The following is a 24,955-nucleotide window of genomic DNA, read 5'->3' on the forward strand; positions in this document are numbered from 1 at the left end:
GGTATACTATTTACAGGGCACATATAGGTATACTATATACAGGGCACATATAGGTATACTATATACAGGGCACATATAGGTATACTATTTACAGGACACATATAGGTATACTATATACAGGACACATATAGGTATACTATATACAGGACACATAAAGTACAGTTTTCCAGGTCCCAGCATACGGAGCCTTTGGACAGATAACTGGGTCAGCCATGTAATGAGTGCAGGTAGGGGTCTCCCACATAGTCATGGAGCAGGTGGTAACCAGCAGTCGGATGGACGGGTCATATAATACCTTGGAGGAGGTCCATCCCGCGGTTTAACACTGGAGATAGAGCGGTTGCAGATTGTGACGTCATTAGGAGGCGCCGTTTAGAGGATTCTGGAAGTGACAAGTGCGAAGTTTCCCAGGACGATCACTGACATTGTCCCCAGCAGCCGAGAGTGTGACCGTCCTAGAGGTCAGCATGCCCCGCGGTAGCCGCAGCGTTCCCTCCCGCACAGCGCCCAGGTAAGATCTGCAGACACAGGCCTTATAGTGTGAACTGTCACTGAGCTGTATGACAAGGTCACTTCATACCCTTGGGAGACATATGTGACCGCTGAGAAGAAGGTGGAGGGGTGTGAGGTGTGGGACTGCTCCTGCTGATACATAAAATATTGGGACACAAGGTATAGTCATGTCTGGATCTCTCAGCCAATTCTTTGTATTTTGTCCTTTTTTTATTTTTACTTGTAGATGTCCCCCTCACCTGTGCATACTTTTTCTTAAAAATAGTGGTCACCTGCACCCCTACAGCAATGTTTCCCAACTAGTGTGTCTCCCGCTTAGGCAAAACTACAACTCCCAGCATGCCCGGACAGCCGTTGGCTGTCCGGGCATGCTGGGAGTTGTAGTTTTGCAACAGCTGGGGACACACTGATTGTAAAACACTGCTCCAGAGACTTCTTTTTCCCCTAAATGTCAAGAAATTTCATCAGTAAATATTATTGATATTGTTAATTACTCACATCCAAAATATGAGACCCCCAACGATCCCAGGAACAGGCATGCTTGGTACTGAGACATATGTACGGGCGCCAGGTTACGGGAAAAAAGAGCGAATCTGTGAACATTGGATACAGTGAAACCCCTCTGATAGAAGCCCCCTCCCCCCTTTCATCAAGACCAAGAGTTCATGTGATGGATATTCAGTTCCATCATATATCCTACAAAAGACCCACATATTGTAACAGAGAAGCATATATATATATATATATATATATATATTCATTAGTAGGTGCTTGTGCAGTTTGTCCAAACAGGGTCACCCTGTGTACTACATTTTCTGTATATCATATATTCTATTTACCATATATTATGCATAGTATTCATTTTCTTTAAGAAAACCACTCCTATAAAAAAATTTAAATAATAAAAAAACACTCTTTAAAGCGGTACTCCGGTGAAAAACTTTTTTTTTTTTAAATCAACTGGTGCCAGAAAGTGAAACAGATTTGTAAATTACTTCTATTAAAAAATCTTAATCCTTCCTGTACTTATTAGCTGCTGAATACTACAGCGGAAATTATTATTTTTTGAAACACAGAGCTGTCTGCTGACATCATGACCACAGTGCTCTCTGCTGACACCTCTGTCCATTTTAGGAACTGTCCAGAACAGCAAATGTTTGCTATGGGGATTTCCTTTTACTCTGGACAGTTCCTAAAATGGACAGAGATGTCAGCAGAGAGCACTGTGTTCATGATGTCAGCAGAGAGCTCTGTGTTTCAAACGGAAAATAATTTCCACTGTAGTGTTCAGCAGCTAATAAGTACAGGAAGGATTAAGATTTTTTAATAGAAGTAATTTACAAATCTATTTAACTTTCTGGCACCAGTTGATTTATTAAAAAAAAAAAAAAAAAAAGTTTGTTCACCGGAGTACCCCTTTAATGCAATTTTGGGTGCTCTTTTCACAGAGGTTTCACTACATTTTACCAACAGGGAAATTTTCTAACATGGAACCATTTTTGCCTTATATACTGGGCAATGGGCTTTTAACCCAGATCTCAATTTCTTGTCTCATACTGATCTACATGAAAATACATATAAAACACATAGGTCATCATTCCATAAAATGACTGAATTGCCTGACTGAGTGTGCCTCCAGCTGTTGCAAAGCTACAACACCATATGACAGAAAAAGACTCTGTCTACAGTAATGTGAACAGAAATGCTTTGTAATACACATTGACTTGTTTTTCCATTGGTTTCGGCAGCCCTGCTCCTTCCCATGCCCCGGCTCCGGCACATCCGCCACCTTCTGCTGTATCCACAGCTCCTGCCCCATCCCAGGGGCCTGGATTAATGGCTCAGATGGCTACTACAGTAGCTGGAGTGGCAGCGGGCTCAGCAGTAGGACATGTCCTTGGTGGTGCCCTCACTGGTGCTTTTAGTGGAGGCAGCTCTGAGCCGGCAAAACCAGCTGTACAGGTCAGTATCCAGAGAAATATATGGGTTCATATGCCAATTCGTTCAGACGCGTGTAGTCACAAGTAATCCAACAAATCTTTCATATATTTATTTTTTGCTCCGTTTACTGTCGGCTGCCTGGTCCACTGCTCCTGTTAACAGTATATGTTGGCATCCAATTTAAGGCAGCAGGAAAGTTGTGTGTAGAGATGAGCGAATTTCCAGTGATTCGATTCATCACGAACTTCTCGGCTCGGCATTTGCTGACTTTATCCTGCATAAATGAGTTCAGCTTTCAGGATCTCCGGTGGGCTGGAGACTCTCTCCTAGGACTGTATCCACCTTTTCCAGCCCACCGGAGCACCTGAAAGCTGAACTCATTTATGCAGGATAAAGTCAGCAACCGCCGAGCCGAGAAGTTCGTGACGAATTGAATCACTGTAACTTCACTCTTCTCTAGTTGTGTGTTTAAACCCTAACCCTGACATATCATATTTGCTTTTTATTTTAGATGCATCAGAGTCGTATAATAATTTGTGTGATGATATTAAAGGGGTTATCCAGGAAAAAACTTTTTTTTATATATCAACTTGCTCCAGAAAGTTAAACAGATTTGTAAATTACTTCTATTAAAAAATCTTAATCCTTTCAGTACTTATGAGCTTCTGAAGTTAAGGTTGTTCTTTTCTGTCTAAGTGCTCTCTGATGACACCTGTCTCGGGAAACGCCCAGTTTAGAAGAGGTTTGCTATAGGGATTTGCTTCTAAACTGGGTGTTTCCCGAGACACGTGTGTCATTAGAGAGCACTTAGACAGAAAAGAACAACCTTAACTTCAGAAGCTCGTAAGTACTGAAAGGATTAAGATTTTTTAATAGAAGTAATTTACAAATCTGTTTAACTTTCTGGAGCCAGTTGATATATAAAAAAAAGTTTTTTCCTGGATAACACCTTTAACAATTAAAATATCTTAAAATGGATTTCTCACCAATATAACTCCTCTCCCATGGGAAAAATAGGTGATGAGTGTTTGATCTTAGGGGTCCAATCATGGGATCTTTGATCGTAGGGGGTCCAATCATTGGAATACGTGTCCTGCCCCTCCAATTGAATGGAGTGTGGGTTGGATGCACACATTGCCATTCCATTCATCCATATGTAGAGAAGAGAAAAAGAAAAAGGAGGCAGCCCCTCGTATAATCCTGCGACTGCACAGAGAATATAGTGAGCAGCTGTCTTGGAGACTCTCACCTGATGAATGCAGAAAATGGACCATTTTCTCCATTCATCCATATGGGCCTAAGAGAGATAGTAAGTACAGTACTTGGCTATCTACATAAGGCATATTGACTTGAATAGACTGGTAATGGGTGGTACACAGGACCCCTGCTCTCATGATGACCTACAAGTGATGAGTGTTATTGATGGGGAAAAACTCTTTTAACATGCAGTTGAGTAATATGTCCTCAGTGTTCTCGTGTAGAAAGTGCCAGTAACATATTGTACTATTATACAGTAGTTAAATATTAGCTTTGAGCATGAGCCTGAAAATGTGTTCCACACATGAAATTAAAACTAATTTACTTGTGACAAACTATGTTACTTTGTCATTGGCTTACAAGGATCACAAGGCAGGATCCACAACTTCTGGAATTTATGGTTATTTAAAATAATTTATAATAGGTGCCTTGGCGCCTGCCAAGTGATTGTGTGCTATTCTAAAGGGACATTCTCACTTCTATATAATATATATTTGCACCTACTAGGATAGTGTTATCGGCAGATCTCCTAATTGGTTTGACCTATTAATTGACAGGGTAATGACAAAAACAATAATACATATTTTCTGTGTGGTATAGAGTGACTCCCAGTGTGTGGACATGCACATTGCTATACACTTTGAACACCCTATGGCGCCATACTGTGTAAAGGTTCATTTACATGGACCAATTATCATATTGTGGTATAGTAAGAAGCAGAGCGCTCATTCCAATCCCCCCCCCACCAGGCTCTGACATCACGGAAGGGAGTGAATATTGATAAGGCAGGGGAGCTGGGTGAGCCGGTTCCCTGCCTCCAATGAGCGCTGGAGGGAAAAATGAATAACACCATCAAAGCACAGAACTCTGCATACATGCCACAAAAAGGAGTAAGTGACCCTTCATTTTAAAGCTCTCCACCCGCACTATAACCCAGTATTCTGGATTTAGTGCTGTTGAACAGCTGTCAGATTTTTTTAAGGGTAAGTACACGTGATGGATTTGTTGGAAAAAGGGCGCAAATAATTCCCTGTGGATTCTGAAGAAAAGAAAAGTCAGTAGGGGACATGTATAATTGTCTGCGCTTGGCACAGACTGCGAAAAGTCACAAGTCTCTGTTTTGCACAATTTTTTATTTTTATTTTTTACTTTAGAACTTTTTGCATCGCTCGCCAAGTAGCCTCATGCAATGCCAGATTTATCACAATATATGCCACATAGGTAGCGTAAATTGTAGCTAAAATCTATGCTAGCTTGGAGTTGGTGTAAATTTCAAAAGCTCCACTGCCTGATTTTTTAACAGACATAGACCTCGAAATAAATCAGGGAAGCAGAATGCAACACACTTTCTTTCATATTACGATTGGCATGTGAAACATCGGCTTTTATAAATTCTCCTAAATGGATTTAAAATCTGTAACCGGGTAAGTTATATATTTTTGTGAATTTTGTCTTTAAAGGGGTACTCCGGTGAAAAACTTTTTTTTTTTTTTTTATATATATCAACTGGTGCCAGAAAGTTAAACAGATATGTAAATTACTTCTATTAAAAAATCTTAATCCCTCCTGTACTTATTAGCTGCTGAATACTACAGCGGAAATTCTTTTCTTTTTGAAACACAGAACTGTCTGCTGACATCACGAGCATAGTGCTCTCTACTGACATCTCTGTCCATTTTATGAACTGTCCAGAACAGCATATCTTTGCTATGGGGATTTCCTTTTACCCTGGACAGTTCCTAAAAATGGACAGAGATGTCAGCAGAGAGCACTGTGCTCGTGATTCAGCAGAGAGCTCTGTGTTTCAAACGGAAAAGAATTTCCACTGTAGTATTCAGCAGCTAATAAGAAGTACAGGAAGGATTAAGATTTTTTAATAGAAGTAATTTACAAATCTGTTTAACTTTCTGGCACCAGTTGATTTAAAAAAAAAATAAAAAATAAATAATGTTTTCACCAGAGTACCCCTTTAAGCTCTAGTGGGGCTAACAGACCATTCCATGACAGCTGTTGGTATTTGAATTGAATAGTTCTTCAAAACTGTTGCTTCTCCTTGGAAAAAGTTGCCAATATCGTCCACCTGATGGGTCCTGATATCCAAAATATGGATCAAAACAGTGAGCAACACCCCTGAGTCACTACAAACAGGATATTTTCTATTTCTAAGGCTATGTTCACACGGGGGAATGTCTGCACGGAAAATCTCTGTGCGGAAATTCCCCTGACTAGGACTGCTGGGAATGCGCCATCTTATAGACAGAAATGCATTTCGTCCGCAGAAAGAATAGACGTGTCTATTCTTTCTGCGGACACCGGAATTTGGATTTCTACGCCAGATGTTTCCGGCACAGACATTCTGCTATGTGAACAGCACAGTAGAATCCTTTTGAAATAAATGGGACTCTGCTGCTGCGGAATCTCCATGCAGAAGTCCAATGCAGAATTCTGTGCGGAAATTCCATTGTGTGAACGTGGCCTCGGGAGTCAGGGTCGCAGAGAGATATATGACGTGCCCCCCTCTGCTGAATGGCCAGGAGGGCTCACAGATGGAGAAGGTATTAAGCTGGTGCACAAGATCAGAGCTCTTAAGATATATTCAAATGGGACCTATCCTGGTAAGATCTCTAAGGCTGGGTTCACACCACGTTTCTCAAATACGGTTACCGTATACGGTTTTCCGCTAAAAAACGTATGGCAAAAACCGTATACAACCGTATGACTCCAAATTAAAACGTATACGGTTTTTCCCCGTACGGTTCTATCCGTTTGCATCAGTTTTTGCCAACGGTTTTGCTATTTTGTTGGAATTAGTTTTCTAGCAATTTAATAAAGTTACTATTGTTCTATTGAAATTCCAATCTGCGCATGTGTCAGCTCCAAAAACGGATTAGAAAAACCGTGTGCAACCGTATTCTGAAACTCTGTGTACAGTTCTCATAGACAACAATGTTAAAAGAACCGCATACGGTTCGCATACAGTTTTCCAACCGGAGGCAAAAACGTGGTCGACAGCGTTTTTGCCTACGGTTGAAAAATCGGCAAAACCGTATCCGAGGCAAAACGGATGCAACCGTACACAACATTTGGAAGACGGTTTACAATGCATTCTCTATGCATACGGTTTCGGATACGGTTGTATACGTTTTTTTGCGGAAAACCGTATACGGTTACCGTATTTGAAAAACGTGGTGTGAACCCAGCCTAAACCATCCAGTCATATCTTCAGTACTTACTTTTTATTGACAATTTACTTTTCTCCCTGTTTCTAATAATGTCTATTTTTTTTCCCTTTTAGGAGCCTCCAAAGCCCCCTGCTTTCTCCCAGCAGCCTCAGTCACAATATGGCCCCTGCCACTATGAAATGAAGCAGTTCTTGGACTGTGCTACCACACAGAGTGACCTTACTCTGTGCGAAGGATTTAGTGAAGCATTAAAGCAATGCAAATACAACTATGGTGAGTGGTATTTATCAATTTTGCCTGTTGACCGTTTCTTTTTACCCTTTTTTCACTTTGGTTTTCGTGGACATGCACCAGATTTATCATTTGGTGCACGTTGTTAGTAATTTTGGCGCAAATGTTGAAATCAGCTGTTCACAGCGTCTTTTACACAGAACTTACCGCCACAGAGGATTTTACCCTGTAGAGCAGCCATTTCGGAGTCCCTCCTGCAGTATATCAGCAAGCGACATGAGTTATTTTCTTTGGTGGGGTTTATAGCCACCATGTGAAATGGATTTTATTTTCAACTTGAGTAGTTTTTTTTTTTTTGGTTACTTTAATGTAAAACTACAATGTTGCAAAACTACAATTCCCAGCATGCCCGGACAGCCGTTGGCTGTCCGGGCATGCTGGGAGTTGTAGTTTTGCAACATCTGGAGGTCCGCAGGTTGGAGACCACTGCTTTAGTGCTTACCTTTCCTGAACCTGTGTGACCATGTCCAATGCTGGCTCAACGGAGGGTGAAGGTCCCTCAGAGACAACTATGTAGCAGGATAGTATTGAGCAGCCCCGGAGGCGTCGCTGCTTTCACGATTTTTTATTTTTTTTTAATGTATTTTGACGCCTTTACATTTTCTAACATTGCTAAGTGTGTTTTCCATGTGCAAAATTTCTTGGCGGTGATTTGCGTAAAAAAAAAAAACCCCTAAAGGCGCAAAATTGTGCCAAAGATCGATTGGCACAAATGATGATTTACTGACTAAAGTTAGAATCACACACAGGACCGTGTGATTTTGATAAAGTTGTAAAAATGACAGTGGAGAAAATGCGCCAAACTTTGGTGCAAAAAGACATTGCGCCAAAGTTAAGTAAACAAAAACACATAAATCCTTTGATAAATACCCCTCAATATCCCTGAAAGTCATATAGGGCCGTCCGTCTAAAGTTACAAGGTAAACTGCTGGGGGTAAAATGTGTCAGAACAATAGCGGGAAGATGTCAACACTGACTGTTGGAGTCAAAGAGATACCTGTATTTCTGTCATCAGAAATGTAATGGGGAATGATCAGTCTGCCATATTTTAACTAAGCCATATTTTGTCTGCGGAGGACTAAAAAAAAAAAAAAAAAAAAAAAAAAAAGGGGAGATGTGCAGAGGAGTTCTATCAAATTTAGTCCTTGGCTTTGAACAGTGTATTTTTTTTTTTCTGAAAGCGGCGTTACTTTTAAAGGGAACCAATCATCAGATTTTACCCTATATAACGCTTGGCAAAGCGTTATATAGGGTAAAATTGTTGTCCTCAACTTCCCCGGGGGATGCTCCTGCCCCCAGGGATGGTGAAGATATGAAGTTATAAACTAGTCACCGCCGCCGCCGTAAGTAGTCACCTGGGTGGGGAGCTCTCCTCACCTACTCCCATTCTTCGGCCGGCAGCGACGCCCCCTCCGCTTGATTAATGGGCAGCGTCATTGTTCCGCTCACTGAACAGACGGAGCAGAGTGATGACGCGGCCCATCAATCAAGCGGAGGGGGCGTCGCTGCCGGCCAAAGAACGGGAGTTGGTGAGAAGAGCTCCCCGCCCAGTTGACTACTTATAGCGGCGGCGGTGACTAGTTTATAACTTCATATCTTCACCATCCCTGGGGGCAGGAGCATCCCCCGGGAATGGTGAAAATAAAGATTTTACCCTATATAACGCTTTGCCAAGCGTTATATAGGGTAAAATCTGATGATTGGTTCCCTTTAAGGCCTCCTCTTTCCCTGCAGTCCTTCATGGTTCTTTTGGGTGCACGGAAGGAGCAGGCCTGTGCTGTAGGGTCAATAGTTGAAAGGATACCTATAATTTTTACAGACTTCTGACATGTCATAGTGACATAGGGGGAGATTTATCAAAACTTGTCCAGAGGAAAAGTTGCTGAGTTGCCCATAGCAACCAATCAGATCGCTTCTTTCACTTTTCAAAAGGCCTGTGAAAAAATGAAAGTAGCGATCTGATTGGTTGCTATGGGCAACTCAGCAACTTTTCCTCTGGCCAGGTTTTGATAAATCTCCCCCATAGTACAAGTCTGGGTGCAGAGACTCCTACAGATGGCTAAAAGATTGAGATTAAATATCCTCCTAATCTGTAATGGAGCCCGTATCCTTCCCTGTGCCTTTTAGAATAGCCATTGTTTGCTTATGACTGTGAGGCCATTGGTTACATTACATTAGTTACAATGTTAGTATGGTTTTCTTTCTTTTCAGGTGTCTCATCTCTTTTGTGACATATTTTGGTTGCCCAGCTGGACAAGCATACCTAGGAGAAGCCACTTTTACAGTGACAACGCGTTTCGGTTATCTTCTGTTACTATAATATCTTCAAATAGAGTAATGAATAAATCTAGATGTATTTATATTTAATCCTGCAGTCCTTGTGTTTTCTTTTCATATCTGACATGTTTAACAATACAATATAGTTTGGTTACATAATTTTTCTAGAACATCGTGAGAATGGACACATGGTCTATCTAGTCTGTCCTAATATATAGGTTTATCCGAGGCATGTATACATTTGCTTACTGTTGATTTTACAACCACATCTGATCTTCTCCCCAAGTAACCTCAGACTGTGCCCCTTTGTTTCTCTTAAACTTTTATTTAACCCTTAACCCAGTGATTCCAACCGGGGTGCCCCAGCACACTAGCACTGCCCGGGGTGCCGCGGGATTTTGCAGTGAATTTTTCATTATTTATTTTTTTAAATGTCCCGCCCCGGCCTGCGCGCCCATGACTCAAGGGGGAAAGGAAGCCTACGCTCAGCGTCCCTAGCGTCCCCCTCCCCCTTGCGGCGCAGTGAGCCGAAAATGGTACCCTGCTACAACTAAGATGCCAGCGCCGGATTCCTGTGCCGTGGAACTGCAAGCTGCGCCGGATTCCCATGCCGGCTTGCTTAAGGCACTGTACCCTTTCCACCCCTCTGTTACCCCTTTCCAACCCCCCGTCACTCATGTCCACCCTCTTGTCATCCATGTCTGCCTTGTCCACCTCCCTGTCCATCCCTGTCACCCATGTCCACGCTCCTTTCACCCATGTCCGTCCACCCCATCACTCATGTCCACCCTCCTGTCATCCATGTCCACCTTGTCCACCCCCCCATCCATGTCCACCCCCTGTCCATCCCTGTCACCCCCCCCATCGCCCATGTCCACACCCCCATCCATGTCCACCCTCCTGTCACCCATGTCCACCTTGTCCATTCCTGTCGCCCATGTCCACCCCCTCCTATCACTCATGTCCACCCTCCTGTCATCCATGGCCACCTTGTCCACCCATGTCCGCCTTGTCCATTCCTGTCACCCATGTCCACCCCCCCCCCCTTCACTCATGTCTACCCTCCTGTCATCCATGGCCACCCTCCTGTCCGCCTCCATGCCCACCCTCCTGTCCTCCATGTCCACCCTCCATGTCCACCCCCGTCATCCATGTCCACCCTCCTGTCACCCATGTCTGTCTTGTCCACGTCCCTGTCCACCACCCCATGTCTGTCACCCCTGTCCATCTGTCACCCATGTCCACCCCCCCATCACCCATGTCCACCCTCCTGTCATCCATGTCCACCTTGTCCACCCTCCTGTCACCCATGTCCACCCTCCTGTCATCCTTGTCCATCCCGGTCACCCATGTTCACACCCACCCCTCTTTCCCTTTGCCACCCCAGTCCAACCCTCGCTGTCACTCCTGTCCACCCCTCTGACCCCCTGTCACCCATGTCCATCCCTGTCATCCATGTTCACCCTCTACTGTCCACCATTCTGACCACATCCTTTTCACCCATGTCCACCCCCTATTCACCCCTTTGTCACTCCTGTCCACCCCTCTGTCACCCCCTATGCCCCCTGTCACCCATGTTCACTCTTCTACACCCATGTACACCTCCCTACACCCCTATGTCACCCATGTACACCTCTCTGTCACCCATATACACTCCTCTACACCCCTCTGTCACCCATGTACACCCCTCTGTCACCCATGTACACCCATCTATCACCCATATACACTCCTCTACACCCCTCTGTCACCCCCTACACCCATCTGTCACCCATGTACACTCCTCTACTTCCCTCTGCCACCCATGTACACTCCTCTACACCCCTCTGTCACTCATGTACACTTTTCTACACCCATGTACACTCCAGTCCACCCCCAACACCCCTCTGTCACCAATGTACACTCTTCTACACCCCTCTGCCACCCATGTACACTCTTGTCACCCATGTACACTCCTGTCCACCCCCATCACCCCTCTGTCACCAATGTACACCCCTCTATTACCCCCCATGAACACTCTTCTACACCCCTCTGTCACCCATGTACATTCTTTTACACCCTTCTGTCACCCATCTACACTCTTCTACACCCTCGGAGAACAAAATGGAACGATGCAGATTAGAGAAGACGTCCTTTGTGAGTTCCTGTCTAAAGCAGCAGTGTAGCAGCCCCCCCCCCCAATTTATTTATTTATTTATTTTTCTGCTCGTCAACTTCGGTCAGGGTGCCCCGCGAATAAAAACATTTTGGGAAACACTGCCTTAACCCCTTAAGGACCCAGCCCATTTTCACCTTAAGGACCCGGGCATTTTTTGCACATCTGACCACTGTCACTTTAAGCATTAATAACTCTGGGATGCTTTTACCTTTCATTCTGATTCCGAGGTTCTTTTTTCATGACATATTCTACTTTATATTACTGGTAAATTTTCGTCGATACTTCATCATTTATTTAAAAAATTTGTGAAAAATATGATGAAAGAAATGTAAAATTGTAAAAAAAAAAAATTTAAATTTGAAGCTCTCTGCTTATAAGGAAAATTGATATTACAAATAAATGTATATATTGATTCACATATACAATATGTTGGCATCATAAAGTTGACATGTTTTTACTTTTGGAAGACATCAGAGGGCTTCAAAGTTCAGCAGCAATTTTCCAATTTTTCACAAAGTGTTCAAAATCGAAATTTTTAGGGGACCAGTTCAGTTTTGAAGTGGATTTGAAGGGCCTTCATATTAGAAATACCTATTATAAAAACTGCACCCCTCAAAGTATTCAAAATGACATTCAAAAAGTTTGTTAACCCTTTAGGTGTTTCACAGGAATAGCAGCAAAGAAAAGAAAAGAAAATTCAAAATCCTAATTTTTTACACTGGCATGTTCTTGAATTTTTAGAAGGGGTAAAAGGAGAGAAATCTTCCTAAAATTTGTAACCCAATTTTGAGTAAGGAAATACCTCATGTGTATGTCAAGTGCTCTGTGGGTGCACTAGAGGGCTCAGAAGGGAAGGAGCGACAATGGGATTTTGGAGAGTTTTTTTTAAATGTTTTTTTGGGGGTCATGTTGCATTTAGGAAGCCCCTATGGTGCCAGAACAGCAAAAAAAATAAAAAAAAAACACATGGCATATTATTTTGGAACGTAACAAGGGTACAGTGAGCCTTAACACCACACAGGTGTTTGTCGACTTTGGATGTGTAATTGAATTCTTTTTTTTTTTTTTACTAAAATTTTTCCCCAAAAAATTTGACATTTTTAATAGGAGAAAATGCCCCCCCAAAATTTGTAACCCCATTTCTTCTGAGTATGGAAATACCCCATGTGTGGATGTCAAGTGCATTGTGGGCAAACTACAATGCTCAGAAGAGAAGGAGTCACATTTGCAAATTTGGCTGAAATTGGGTTTTGGGGGGCATGTCGCATTTAGGAAGCCCCTATGGTGCCAGAAGAGCAAAAAAAAAAACAAAACACATGTCATACTATTTTGGAAACTACACCCCTCAAGGCCCGTAACAAGGGGTAAAGTGAGCCTTAACACCCCACAGATGTTTGATAAATGTTCATTAAAAATGGGATGTGAAAGGAATTTGAAAGAAGATGCTGGGGTTACCCCAAATTTTTCATTTTCACAAGTGGTAAACAGGAGAAAATGTCACTGTAAATTTGTAAATACTTTTCTTTGGCGTAAGGACATACCTCATATCTGGGCGTAAACAGCTCTGCGGGTGCACACCGGTCACGGAAGAGCAGGAGTGCAGTCAGGGGCCTTGAGCTTCTACATAGCTGCCTATGGAGCCAGAACAGTGGGACCCCCCCCCCCCCTCAAGGAGGGTTACATGGGGTACATTACTAAAATGGGGTACGCTAAGTTACTAAAGTGGGCTACAGTGGGACCTAAAATAATAAAACAGGTTATGTTCCCAGAATGATGACCTAGAGCATAGCCAAAACTAAAAAATATGCCCACCCCTTATTTTTTTACTTATTTTTTACTTTTTTTTAATTTTTAACTCCTACCTGTCCCTGCAGACAAAACTCACCCTGAACTAATGGACACTTCTTCAGCCCTGAGGGGCTCAGATCTTCACAGAGCTGGGGTCCCTGGCTCCTTCTTACAGCTCTGCCTGTTGACTGAGGGACATTAACCCCTCCTCTGCCAGCTGCTATTGGTCGGCGATCCCGTCACCCTGGGGGGGGTGATGGGATCGCCACCTCCCCCTAGCTACAGGAGGTGATAGGTGGTGACCCGTATGACCGAAATCGCCGATGTGAATTCTCCAGCGATTTGCAGCGTTCGCCGACATGGGGGGGGGGGGGGGGGGGGGTCTAAGGGACCCCCTGGGCATTGTCACAGGATGCCTGCTGAATGATTTCAGCAGGGCGGGGACCGAAATTCCCACGGGTGAAAGGTACGCCCTGGGTCCTTAAGTACCTGGGAGCGAGGGCGTACCTGTACGCCCTGGGTCCCTAAGTGGTTAAACATTATGTAAAGGTTTTGAACATGTCTCTCCTTTCTTTTCTTTCCTCTAAACTATACACATTATGAGGATAATTCATTATACATATGCAACTTAATGGTGGGTTTATGCCTCGCTTACAAAAAGTGAGCAAAGCGATGTGTAAAAGGGACATAGCCTCAGCCGTCTGCCAGATTTACTATGATATACAGCAGTGACTTGCCGTAAATATAGTGGAAATCTAAGCCAGCTCGGAGCTGGCATAGATTTCCCTGTGCGGTGCATGGCTCGTTGCTGCACAACCAGATTTATTAAAGCAATATCCTAAATAAATACAATTATGTACTTGTGAAACCATATTGGCACTATATTTCTGACCTATGATGTTATAAGCACTGCCATGCCATTTTTGTAATGTGAGCTCCAATTCTGTGAAGAAGTGGTGTGAAATGCGCTGCCTGAGGTTCACTCCGTCTCTCTGACAGTTGCATTTAAACAGTTAAAATAGCTTGCATTGGAGATTGGTCTGTGCCGGTTATTATCGGCAACCGTCAGCTGCTGAAAACAGCTGTCACCGGCCAGATATGGAGCTGGCTCTGCCTCTGAGCCAACTAGCTACACCCTTCACCCTGTCGTACCAGTATGTCCTTTTTCGTGAGGGGTTAAAGTACAGATTTCTTTTTTCATACGCATTAGACAATGAGCAGTAGAAATTGTAACATTTCCTTTTGTAATATTGGCATTTGTGTACATAGTCCTTGTTATCATACTTCATGAATTCAATAGAAGAGCTTCAGCGCCATCTTGCAGCAAACTAAAGGTACTGCATACAATTTCACTTCTTATGTTGGTCATTTAAGTCAAAAAGTGCAAAATACTATTACAAGAATCCTAAGTAAATCCTTAAGTAAAAATGAAATAAAAATTACTACTGTAATATGTTTCTTAAATATGATAATTGATTCTGGAAATACATTTTTTTGACAATTTGTACTTTAGAAACCCTTATTTTACCATAAAATGTACTGCACAGGAATTTGTGTGGAATATCTGCAGCACACATGCCACATATGCCCTTGTCTTCACGAGACTAAAAAACACCTATTACTTCTCACAGCTGGCAGTTTGCTACAGTTGTATCCATAGTGTTACAATCATCTTTAATCACAACTAATTGAATTACAATAATTAGAATAACACATCTTATTGTGTTACAGTATTTGGCATATTTTAAAACTGTTGAAACAGAAGCAATAATCCATCTATATAACACTTTACACCTTCTTTTAAAGGGGTACTCCACTGGCCAGCGTTCAGAACATATAGTTCCGAACGCCGTGCACACGCTGCGCACGCACATTGTTCAGAACTAAATCTTCTGAACGCTGGCCAGTGGACGTTACATAGTTCTATATCTGGCGACGCAAACAAGCACTTTACATTTTGTGACCCAAAGTAATAGTCATTTCTGATGAATTTATTCAATCTCAAGATTCCAAAAAATATATATAAAAAGTTAAATAACCTATTCCTGTTTGATTTTATCACAGAAGTTCAGCAATGTATCCTTATTTTGTTGACATTTAGTCTTTTGGCGTTTGACAAATCTTCCTTTTTATGTTTTTGGCGAGTTCAATCTGACGGTTGGATGATGCGATCTGCACAATAAATAGCTCAGCAGTTAATACCCAGATTTGCTGTGTAGGTTACTGCTGCTATGATTTACATTGCTTCATATTTTACTATATGGCTGAATTAGTTATTTAGGCCAGCTTGTTCTTCAACTGAGAAGCTGCTCTTATTTTCGTTGGAGAAGAAAAAGGTGTTTCCTTGGGAGTTCGAGTCTTCTTTTGAACAGAGTTGCGCCACTTGTCCCGTACGTGAGGGTTTGAGAGCTTCTGCAAACGTTCTGCATAAAAAAAAGTGATATTTGCAGTTCTTAAAATGTATTTAAGAATTCTATGGGGTTCCTTTGCTGTAGTAGTTTGAGTTTATTTATATATATATATATATATATATATATATATATATATATACATATATATATACACTCTATTATATTCATATCATTGAATACAAGACAAGTACCTTTCAATGGAATGCAAAACATGGTGTCATTGTGGCCTAACCCTGTTCCATGCAAAAAAGCCATTACAGTCACAACATTTTTGAGTCTTTTGGCATCCAGAGAAGGGTTTTCAGAAACAACTCACTCCACCCCCATCCTGCCCTTGCCCCCTGAAGCCCGCCAACCCCCCCCCACACACACACACACACACCTGTCCTGGCCATGTATAATTACATAACTAATAGAGTGAATAATTTACCTGCTAACTCTGGGTGATGCTTCCACAGATTCTCTAGCAAAGACTCATAGCGTGCCTGCTCAGATCCTTCACCACCTACAATTTTAAAGAGTTAGAAAATAAAGTTAGAATCTTAGGTACTATGGGGGAATATTAAAAAATGAACGGGACTTTTTTGTTCGTGTAAACTCCGCCAGATTGATTAAAAAAGTGGCATACCTTTTTAAGTGTAAGAATTTTGCATTGTTTGCACCATGTGCACTGGGTTTTTTCAAAAGGGGACATGGCGTTGGGAAAAGGGGCAGGCAAGGCAATTAAATTGTGCCAAATTTTTTAATAGTATGTGTCAAAAAATCAGTCTTTAGCTATACCAACTCAGAGGTGGTATGGACTGAGCACACGGTGTAAGATGCACCAAATTTTCAAACCGCCTGGGTCACTGTTAAAAATCTGGTGCAATTTTAGACTGCCTAGTCAAAGTAAAACTTAGCAACTTTTTGAATATGTCCCCTTATATGTCTAGATTGATCAGTTCCTTTTTACTGATCATAAACTATTTTGTCAATTCTGCCTTTTTGTAACATTCTACTGATCAATGTATTCTCTGTACCTTTGCTTATGCACCCAACCCTAAGACCAGATTCCCAGGAACATATGACTGGCATGTTATGGGTGAAATGTCCAGCCCAATGGCACCATATAGATCTATGATGCTGTTGATTTAGGTCATTAGATCTACAGTAGAACTAAGAATTGTGGCCACAATACGGTTTGTGGGCATCTGTTGGAAACGCTTCACATTTTTAATGTTCTTATCGTAAAAGAATAATAAAAGGACTGAATTTAGTAGTGAATAAAGAGTAATGTAATGGGTAGACCCTTCTATGTGTAACAAATATGAATATAATCACAAATAAAACCATTTTATTTTTACAGTAGATTTTCTATTAGAACTGTTTTCTTTCAGTTCAGTGAACCCTGAGCTATTCAGGCAGATGTCATACAATATAGGTGATACATATTAAATTCTGCACATTTCTACTTACGGATAATTTTGACCAGAACATAAGATTGTCGTTCCTTAAGGTAATTAGAAGCAATATCTTGGGATCCTTCAAGATCACTGAGATTAATAAGATTTCCTGACTCATCCAGGAGATCAATTGCAACTAAAGAATACAAATGCAAATATGTATGTCATGAAATACAGAGAACAGTGATATAACTGCGATATACACAAGTTAGAGCCCATTTACACTACAGAATTTTGTTTCAAGTAATCACTACATGAGATTTAGTGTGCAGCGGGTGCCGTCCAAATCAGTCAACACTATGACAGTGTGGACATGCACTGCATTGTCTCCATTAACGGCAATCCAGTCTGTGCGGAATGCCACCGAAGGATTGAACATGTTCATTCTTTTGGTGGAGCATAGAATCTGGAATTTGTGTTGCAGAAATTTCCGTCATGGGAATCCTGCAGTGTGCATAGTGCAGCAGAATCCCATTGAAAAAATAATGCCAGGGGCATTAGGTGTGTCTCTGATTACAGAAGAAGCAATGTAGATGGGATTCAACCTGTTGTGCGTGTGTGTGTGTGTGTGTATAATGTAAAAATTCTGTTGCAGAAAATCTGCACCATTTCAATCCCATGTGAACGTACCTCAAGGGTATGTTCACACGCCGTAAAACCTCTTGACAAAGCCGTATAGTACGGCGAAACATGTCGAGGGGGGCCGCGAGTAGGTTTTAAATACAGTGCACACTCTTCCCTTATAGTGCGCATACTGCAGATGCGCAAGGACAGATGGAGATACAGTGACGCCAGAATGGCACTCTAACAACTAATACTATGGGAAGAGAAATATGCTGATACTTTTAACCCATTAGTTTTTTGGTGTTTTTTTTGTGTTCAATAAAGATTATAGTATTTTAATATATGGGAAATATAGGGGATTAGTGGATCACCTCCTTGGTGATCTTTTGGTTAACGCACCCTAAAGGGTACGTTCACACGGAGGAATTTGTGCGGAATTTCCACACAGAATCCTCTGCATGGACATTCTGCTGCAGCAGAGTTCCATTGATTTCAATGGGATTCTGCTGCACTGTTCACACTGCAGAATTTCCTTGGCAAAAACATCTGGAAAATTTAGAAGAATAGACATGTCTATTCTTTCTGCGGATTCCGCAAGGAAATTCATTGCCGTCTATAAGGTAGCACTTTTCCGAGCGGTTATAGTGCCTGCCAGATTTAAACGTTCACAATTTTTTCTGTGTGGACATTTCGCACATTTTTCACCATGTAAATCCAGCCTAAGGGATTTAGATAGTTATAAATGAATATCATTTTCAAACCTCGATAGTTCGGAAGATTAGGCTGTGATAGTGTTTCCGGAAAAAAAAAAGGCAGACTCTTTCATCTAATACTGGACAACCCATTCAACTAATGTCTGAGTTCCTTCATAATCGTGCAGCTTTTCCCTGAATATTAGTTAAACCTACAAATGTCAATAATCCTCCAGCTGTTACTCACCCTCAGGTCCACAATGGCATTTGACCCTCAAGCTTTCGGTTAAATTGACAACCTTGCAGTTGGGATTTAATAAAATATGATCATCAGCTGAAAAACAAAATCTTTTGGTTAGAGGATGGTTCAGTACAACAGTAGTACACAGTATGCATTGGTCTTGAAGGGGAGCAGAGGATTGGATTTAGGTAGGGCCATGTGCACACGTTGGAATTTCCGTGCCTGTTTCCGCGTTGGTATTCGGAACGGAGATTCCGGAGCAGTAGAGTCCTGTTGAATTCAACGGGATTCTGCTGCCCTGTCCATGTGGCAGAATTTCTGTGCCAGATGTTTCAGGCACAGAAATTCTGTTTTCTGTGTCCACAGAAAGAATGAACACATTCATTCTTTCTGTGGACTCCGCACGGAATGCATAGACGTCTATGAGACCGCCTATTCCTGTGCGGAATATCCGCATGGAGATGCTCTGTGCGGACATTCCGTAGTGTGAACATAGCCTGAGATGGATATATAACTGAATTTCCAATATTCTATTTCCCTAATATAGGTCGAGCCTAATAGAACCTCTGGTTATATTCACACGATGGAATATTCTGCTGCATTCATATCAATGGGATTCTTCTGCACTGTTCACTTGATGGAATTTCCGCAGAAGATGTTTTTGCAGCGTGAAATCCCAATAACGTCGTCCACAAATAGATTTGTTTATTCTTTTTGTGGATTTCATTCGGAAATGCATTGCCAGTTATGAAACAGTGCATTTCCGAGTGGTCCTAGCACCTGCATGATTATTCAAATGTGGGGAATGTCCGCACGTGTTTTCCGTTCGGACATTTTGCACATTTTACGCCGCGTGAACATGGTTCACATGTCAGACGTTCTACACGGAAATCCGCTTTGGAATATTGCGTGGAATTTTTAGGTGCATTGCATTTTGTATTGGTTTCAACAGGGATTTTGCTTTATTGAGCAGACTGGGGAATTTCCATGTGGAAATCCAGAGGCCATGTTCACACGAGGGAATATCCGCATGGAAAATCTCTGTACTGACATTCCGCTGACAGCAGAACATGCTGGCGCTAGTACAGCTCGGAAATGCCCCTTCTCAAAGACTGCAATGCATTTCTGTGCGGAGTCCGCAGAAAAAATAGACATGTGGTAGCTTGGGGGGTGTAGGGAATGGAGAGTGTAGCTGTGCGGGTATTAAAGGGTGTTTGTTAACCCTTGCTATTCGTGACGCCAGGGTGAGGGCTCCTCAATAAAGCTTTTCCTACCGCCGCCATTCCCAGGAACGATAGGGAGGTAGATGATACTGAGTTCAAGTAGTGAGTAACAATGGATTGTCCACAACCGGAAAGCTTCTGTAAAAAGCGTTAACTTTACTGAAGATTTTCTGTACACTTCATCAACATAACAGTCTCTCATCAATACAGCTTCCTTTTGGAGATTGACAATGGTTGCGACTTTAGCTTTAAGAGTCTCTAGACCAGGGGTGTCAAACTCAAATTCATCGGGGGCCGCATCAGCAGTTTGGTCACCCTCAAAGGGTCGGTTGTATCTGTAGGACCCCTCCCCCCCCACATACCATATATGCCGGCGTAGAAGACGACTGGGTGTATAAGACGACCCCCAACTTTGCCAACTTTTACAGTTAAAATGTAGAATTTGGCATATACTCGCCATATAAGACTACCCCTCCTACCGCAATGTACAGTACCTTGTAGTTCCCCCCACATTAGGTAGGCAGCATGTTCCCCCACATTAGGTGGGCAGTATAGTTCCACGCACATTAGGTAGGCAGCATGTTCCCCCACATTAGGTTGGCAGTATAGTTCCCCCCACATTAGGTTGGCAGCATAGTTCCCCCCACATTAGGTTGGCAGTATAGTTCCCCCCCACATTAGGTAGGCAGTATAGTTCCCCCACATTAGTTGGCAGCATGTTCCCCCACATTAGGTTGGCAGTATAGTTCCCCCCACATTAGGTAGGCAGCATGTTCCCCCACATTAGTAGGCAGCATGTTCCCCCACATTAGGTTGGCAGTATAGTTCCCCCCACATTAGGTAGGCAGTATAGTTCCCCCACATTAGGTAGGCAGTATAGTTCCCCCCACATTAGGTAGGCAGCATGTTCCCCCACATTAGTTGGCAGCATGTTCCCCCACATTAGTTGGCAGTATAGTTCCCCCCACGTTAGGTTGACAGCACCCCCCCCTTCCCTCCCTCCCCACAGACATACAGCCTCCAGCCATATACAGTGTATGGCTGGAGGCTGTATGTCTGTGTGCTGCCCCCACTGTGATCCGGTCACCGCTCCTCCGGCCCGGGGTCACAATCTACTGCTATGGCCTATGGACCATGCTGAAGAGAAGAAGATAACGTGCCGCCGGTCACTTACCAGGCCCCGGCCGGAGAGCTTCCTCCTGCCATCCTCCTGGTCCTCCCGCGCCTATATGGTTGTACGCACGGGACGTCACTGACGACGTCCCGTGCGTACAACCATAGAGGCGGAGGACCAGGAGGACCAAAGGAGGATCGCTAGAGGGCAGACGTTGGTGAAGGCTGGCGGCCGGTGGCGGCTACGCGGGCCACATGACGAGGTCTGGCTGGCTGGATTCGGCCTGTGGGCTTTGTGTTTGACACCCGTGCTCTAGACTATTGCGCTGTTCCACTGGATTTAGAGGAATTAGTTGCGGTCCAGTAGTCAGGCTAGTATTAGCAGGAATTAGTATAAGACTCACGATTTTTGGTTCTGCTGAGGCCGTAGGTTTTGAGGCCTAGCGTGTCGTTGAAAGTTGCGTAGCACACCGTCCTGTTAGTCCGGCATCCACAAGAGCAGCAACCCAAGAGAAAAATAATTGGACGCAGATCCCTTATATGGGTAGGGGCTGGACTAAAGCTAATCCATACGGATGTCAATCACCATTACAGAGAATGCTGGGTATCACGTGACCCAAGGACCTCCTAAGGTCCTGCAACATACCATAGAGGTTACTAGCTTGGTCACATGAGCGAAGGTCCTGCGACGCTGAACAAGGTAAGTACTATACATTCCTATATAATATAGATAAAATTACTAATATATACATTTATTAATATACAAGTTAAACTTAAGGAGAGGCGACTAGGGGCTGTCCCACCTGAGGAACCCTACCTGAACATAGTTACTCTGACTTTGGGGACCTCTACACTAGGTACTGGATGCAATACGGTACCAGGACACCACACGTGTATTTTTTTCTGCAGGCACTGGATATTTCTGGCGCGGAAACATTCTGCTATGTGAATAGCACTGCAGAATCCCATTTTAGTCAATGAAAGTCTGCTGCTGCGGAATCGCCGTGCGAAATTATAATGCAGAATTCCGCACAGAAATTCCATCGTGTGAACCCAGCCTTAGGCTCTATTAGGCTCGCTTTACATTTGGGAATTAGAATATGGATTCAGACTTGGCAGGCTGGATTTATGCAGGCGATTACCCTCTTCTCTTTTCTTGTTTTGTTTCTTGTTGTTTACTATGTTTTCTTTATTTTCGTGTGAACCCAACTTTTCTATTCCTATATTTGCTTATAAATTGCTTCCAGTCGGCAAAGTAGGCCATGTCATGGACATTGCTTTGTGAACCCATGTTTTCCATACAGTGTGCCTCCAGCTGTTGCAAAACTACAACTCACAGCATGCCCGGACAGCCAAAGGCTGTCCGGACATGCTGGGAGTTGTAGTTTTGCAACAGCTGGAGGCACCCTGGTTAGAAAACACTGGTGTATGCTATGCTCAATGACTAACACAGTGCATAAAAAGACTCTCAAGTTAAAAGTAAGTTTCTTACCTCCAAATTTCACTGTGATGAACATTTCCTCCAATACTGGTCTTATATCCCGGCGGTGTTTCTATTACTAAGATCTTCCGTAAGGAAGTCTGCACTTCTTTTAAGGTTCTGTAAGAATGTGAGATTTACAGGGCTTCTTTTTACTGTTAGCCGCCTTAACCCAGCAGAGAGTCAGGCCTTTTGTCTTGGTATCTAAGAAGCAACAAAAGCTTGTGCCAAGAGGCATATAATTATCCCCTATGGAGTTTTACTATGACACAGTGGGTGGAAAACATTGCGCTCAATAGTCTTCTCTTTGCTGGAATGTGCGCAACTCAAATGACAAAACGGGTTCTTCCGCCCTAACAATGTAACATTCCGAAAAGAGAAACCAGACATTGGGGAAGATTTATTAAACCTTGTGCAGGGAACAGTGGAGCAGTTGCCCATAGCAACCAATCAGATGCCAGCTTTCAGTTTCAAAAGGGCCTCTGAAAAAATGAAAGCAGGACTCTGGTTGCTATGGGCAACTGCTCCATTGCTTATCTGAACAAGGATTGCTAAATCTCTCAATCTCTCCCTTAGCTTTCACAGCAAAAACGCTCCCTCAAAATGCCACAAATGCCGCACAATGCTTTGTTTTGTGTGTAAAAAAATTAAAAAAAATTTAAAAAAATTAAATGCCACAGCCAGATGTTAGCTGAAAGTCAATAGGGATTTATGAAACACAAAACTCCCTTTTTTTCTTTTTGGTGTTTTATTTTAATTTTATTTTTGTGTCGTGTGCACAGTGCAGCAGAATACCATTAAAATCAATGGGACTCTGCTGCAGCGTGCGGAATTTCAGGGCAGAGTGTATGTACAGGGTGGGCCATTTATATGGATACACCTTAATAAAATGGGAATGGTTGGTGATATTAACTTCCTGTTTGTGGCACATTAGTATATGTGAGGGGGAAACTTTTCAAGATTTTGAAGTCGGCCATTTTGAATCCAATTTTTGTTTTTTCAATAGGAAGAGGGTCATGTGACACATCAAACTTATTGGGAATTTCACAAGAAAAACAATGATGTGCTTGGTTTTAACTAGAGATGAGCGAACTTACAGTAAGTTCGATTCGTCACGAACTTCTCAGCTCGGCAGTTGATGACTTTTCTTGCATAAATTAGTTCAGCCTTCAGGTGCTCCGGTGGGCTGGAAAAGGTGGATACATTCCTAGGAAAGAGTCTCCTAGGACTGTATCCACCTTTTCCAGCCCACGGGAGCACCTGTAAACTGAACTCATTTATGCAGGAAAAGTCATCAACTGCTGAGCCAAGAAGTTTGTGACGAATCGAATTTACTGTAAGTTCGCTCATCTCTAGTTTTAACGTAACTTTATTCTTTCATGAGCTATTTACAAGTTTCTGACCACTTATAAAATGTGTTCAATGTGCTGCCCATTGTGTTGGATTGTCAATGCAACCCTCTTCTTCCACTCTTCACACACTGATAGCAACACCGCAGGAGAAATGCTAGCACAGGCTTCCAGGATCCGTAGTTTCAGGTGCTGCACATCTCGTATCTTCACAGCATAGACAATTGCCTTCAGATGACCCCAAAGATAAAAGTCTAAAGGGGTCAGATCGGGAGACCATGAGGGCCATTCAACTGGCCCACGATGACCAATCCACTTTCCAGGAAACTGTTCATCTAGGATTGCTCGGACCTGACAGCCATAATGTGGTGGTGCACCATCTTGCTGGAAAAACTCAGGGAACGTGCCAGCTTCAGTGCATAAAGAGGGAAACACATCATCATGTAGCAATTTCGCATATCCAGTGGCCTTGAGGTTTCCATTGATGAAGAATGGCCCCACTATCTTTGTACCCCATACACCACACCATACCATCAATTTTTGTGTTCTAACAGTCTTGGAGGGATCTATCCAATGTGGGTTAGTGTTAGACCAATAGCGGAGGTTTTGTTTGTTAACTTCACCATTCACATAAAAGTTTGCCTCATCATTGAACAAAATCTTCTGCGTAAACTGAGGGCCCTGTTCCAATTTTTGTTTTGCCCATTCTGCAGCACCTAAAACTACGGATACTGGAAGCCTGTGCTAGCATTTCTCCTGCGGTGTTGCTATCAGTGTGTGAAGAGTGGGAGAAGAGGGTTGCATTGACAATCCAACACAATGGGCAGCACATTGAACACATTTTATAAGTGGTCAGAAACTTGTAAATAACTCATGAAAGAATAAAGTTACGTTAAAACAAATCACGTTATTGTTTTTCTTGTGAAATTCCCAATACGTTGATGTGACACATGACCCTCTTCCTATTGAAAAAACAAAAGTTGGATTAAAAATGGCTGACTTCAAAATGGCCACCATGGTCACCACCCATCTTGAA

At 42.7% G+C, this 24,955-nt stretch overlaps 2 protein-coding genes and 1 gene segment (V, D, J or C); 2 read left to right on the forward strand and 1 right to left on the reverse strand.

The window, feature by feature from the left end:
- The first annotated feature begins 315 nt into the window (after nucleotides 1–315).
- Nucleotides 316–9,551, forward strand: CHCHD10 (coiled-coil-helix-coiled-coil-helix domain containing 10). The gene is made up of 4 exons (XM_056531615.1): nucleotides 316–511; nucleotides 2,262–2,475; nucleotides 7,007–7,166; nucleotides 9,396–9,551. The coding sequence occupies exons 1-4, from the start codon at nucleotides 468–470 to the stop codon at nucleotides 9,413–9,415; spliced, it is 438 nt and encodes a 145-aa protein (XP_056387590.1). The 5' UTR covers nucleotides 316–467; the 3' UTR covers nucleotides 9,416–9,551.
- Nucleotides 9,552–14,483: 4,932 nt separating this feature from the next.
- Nucleotides 14,484–24,955, forward strand: part of LOC130282796 (immunoglobulin lambda-1 light chain-like) — a 271,573-nt gene continuing 261,101 nt past the window's right edge. Inside the window, exon 1 of the V gene segment in view lies at nucleotides 14,484–14,738.
- On the reverse strand, nucleotides 15,044–22,994 carry C1H22orf15 (chromosome 1 C22orf15 homolog). Its single transcript, XM_056531600.1, has 5 exons — nucleotides 22,583–22,994; nucleotides 18,761–18,847; nucleotides 17,271–17,393; nucleotides 16,246–16,320; nucleotides 15,044–15,827 (listed from the first exon to the last, which is right to left on the reverse strand). Exons 1-5 carry the CDS (start codon nucleotides 22,605–22,607, stop codon nucleotides 15,682–15,684), a joined length of 456 nt encoding a protein of 151 aa, XP_056387575.1. The 5' UTR covers nucleotides 22,608–22,994; the 3' UTR covers nucleotides 15,044–15,681.

The sequence above is a fragment of the Hyla sarda genome, chromosome 1 (assembly GCF_029499605.1).
Source record: "Hyla sarda isolate aHylSar1 chromosome 1, aHylSar1.hap1, whole genome shotgun sequence".
NCBI lineage: Eukaryota > Metazoa > Chordata > Amphibia > Anura > Hylidae > Hyla > Hyla sarda.

Excerpts from the sequence above, each read along its gene's own strand:
- CHCHD10 (XM_056531615.1), top strand. The coding sequence starts at position 468 with ATGCCCCGCGGTAGCCGCAGCGTTCCCTCCCGCACAGCGCCCAG. Across the intron at positions 512-2,261 it reads CCCTCCCGCACAGCGCCCAG|CCCTGCTCCTTCCCATGCCC; the intron begins GTAAGATCTGCA and ends TGGTTTCGGCAG. Across the intron at positions 7,167-9,395 it reads GCAATGCAAATACAACTATG|GTGTCTCATCTCTTTTGTGA; the intron begins GTGAGTGGTATT and ends CTTTCTTTTCAG.
- C1H22orf15 (XM_056531600.1), bottom strand. The coding sequence starts at position 22,607 with ATGTTCATCACAGTGAAATTTGGAG. Across the intron at positions 17,394-18,760 it reads ATGCCATTGTGGACCTGAGG|TTGCAATTGATCTCCTGGAT; the intron begins GTGAGTAACAGC and ends TGTATTCTTTAG. Across the intron at positions 15,828-16,245 it reads GCATCACCCAGAGTTAGCAG|AACGTTTGCAGAAGCTCTCA; the intron begins GTAAATTATTCA and ends TTTTTTATGCAG.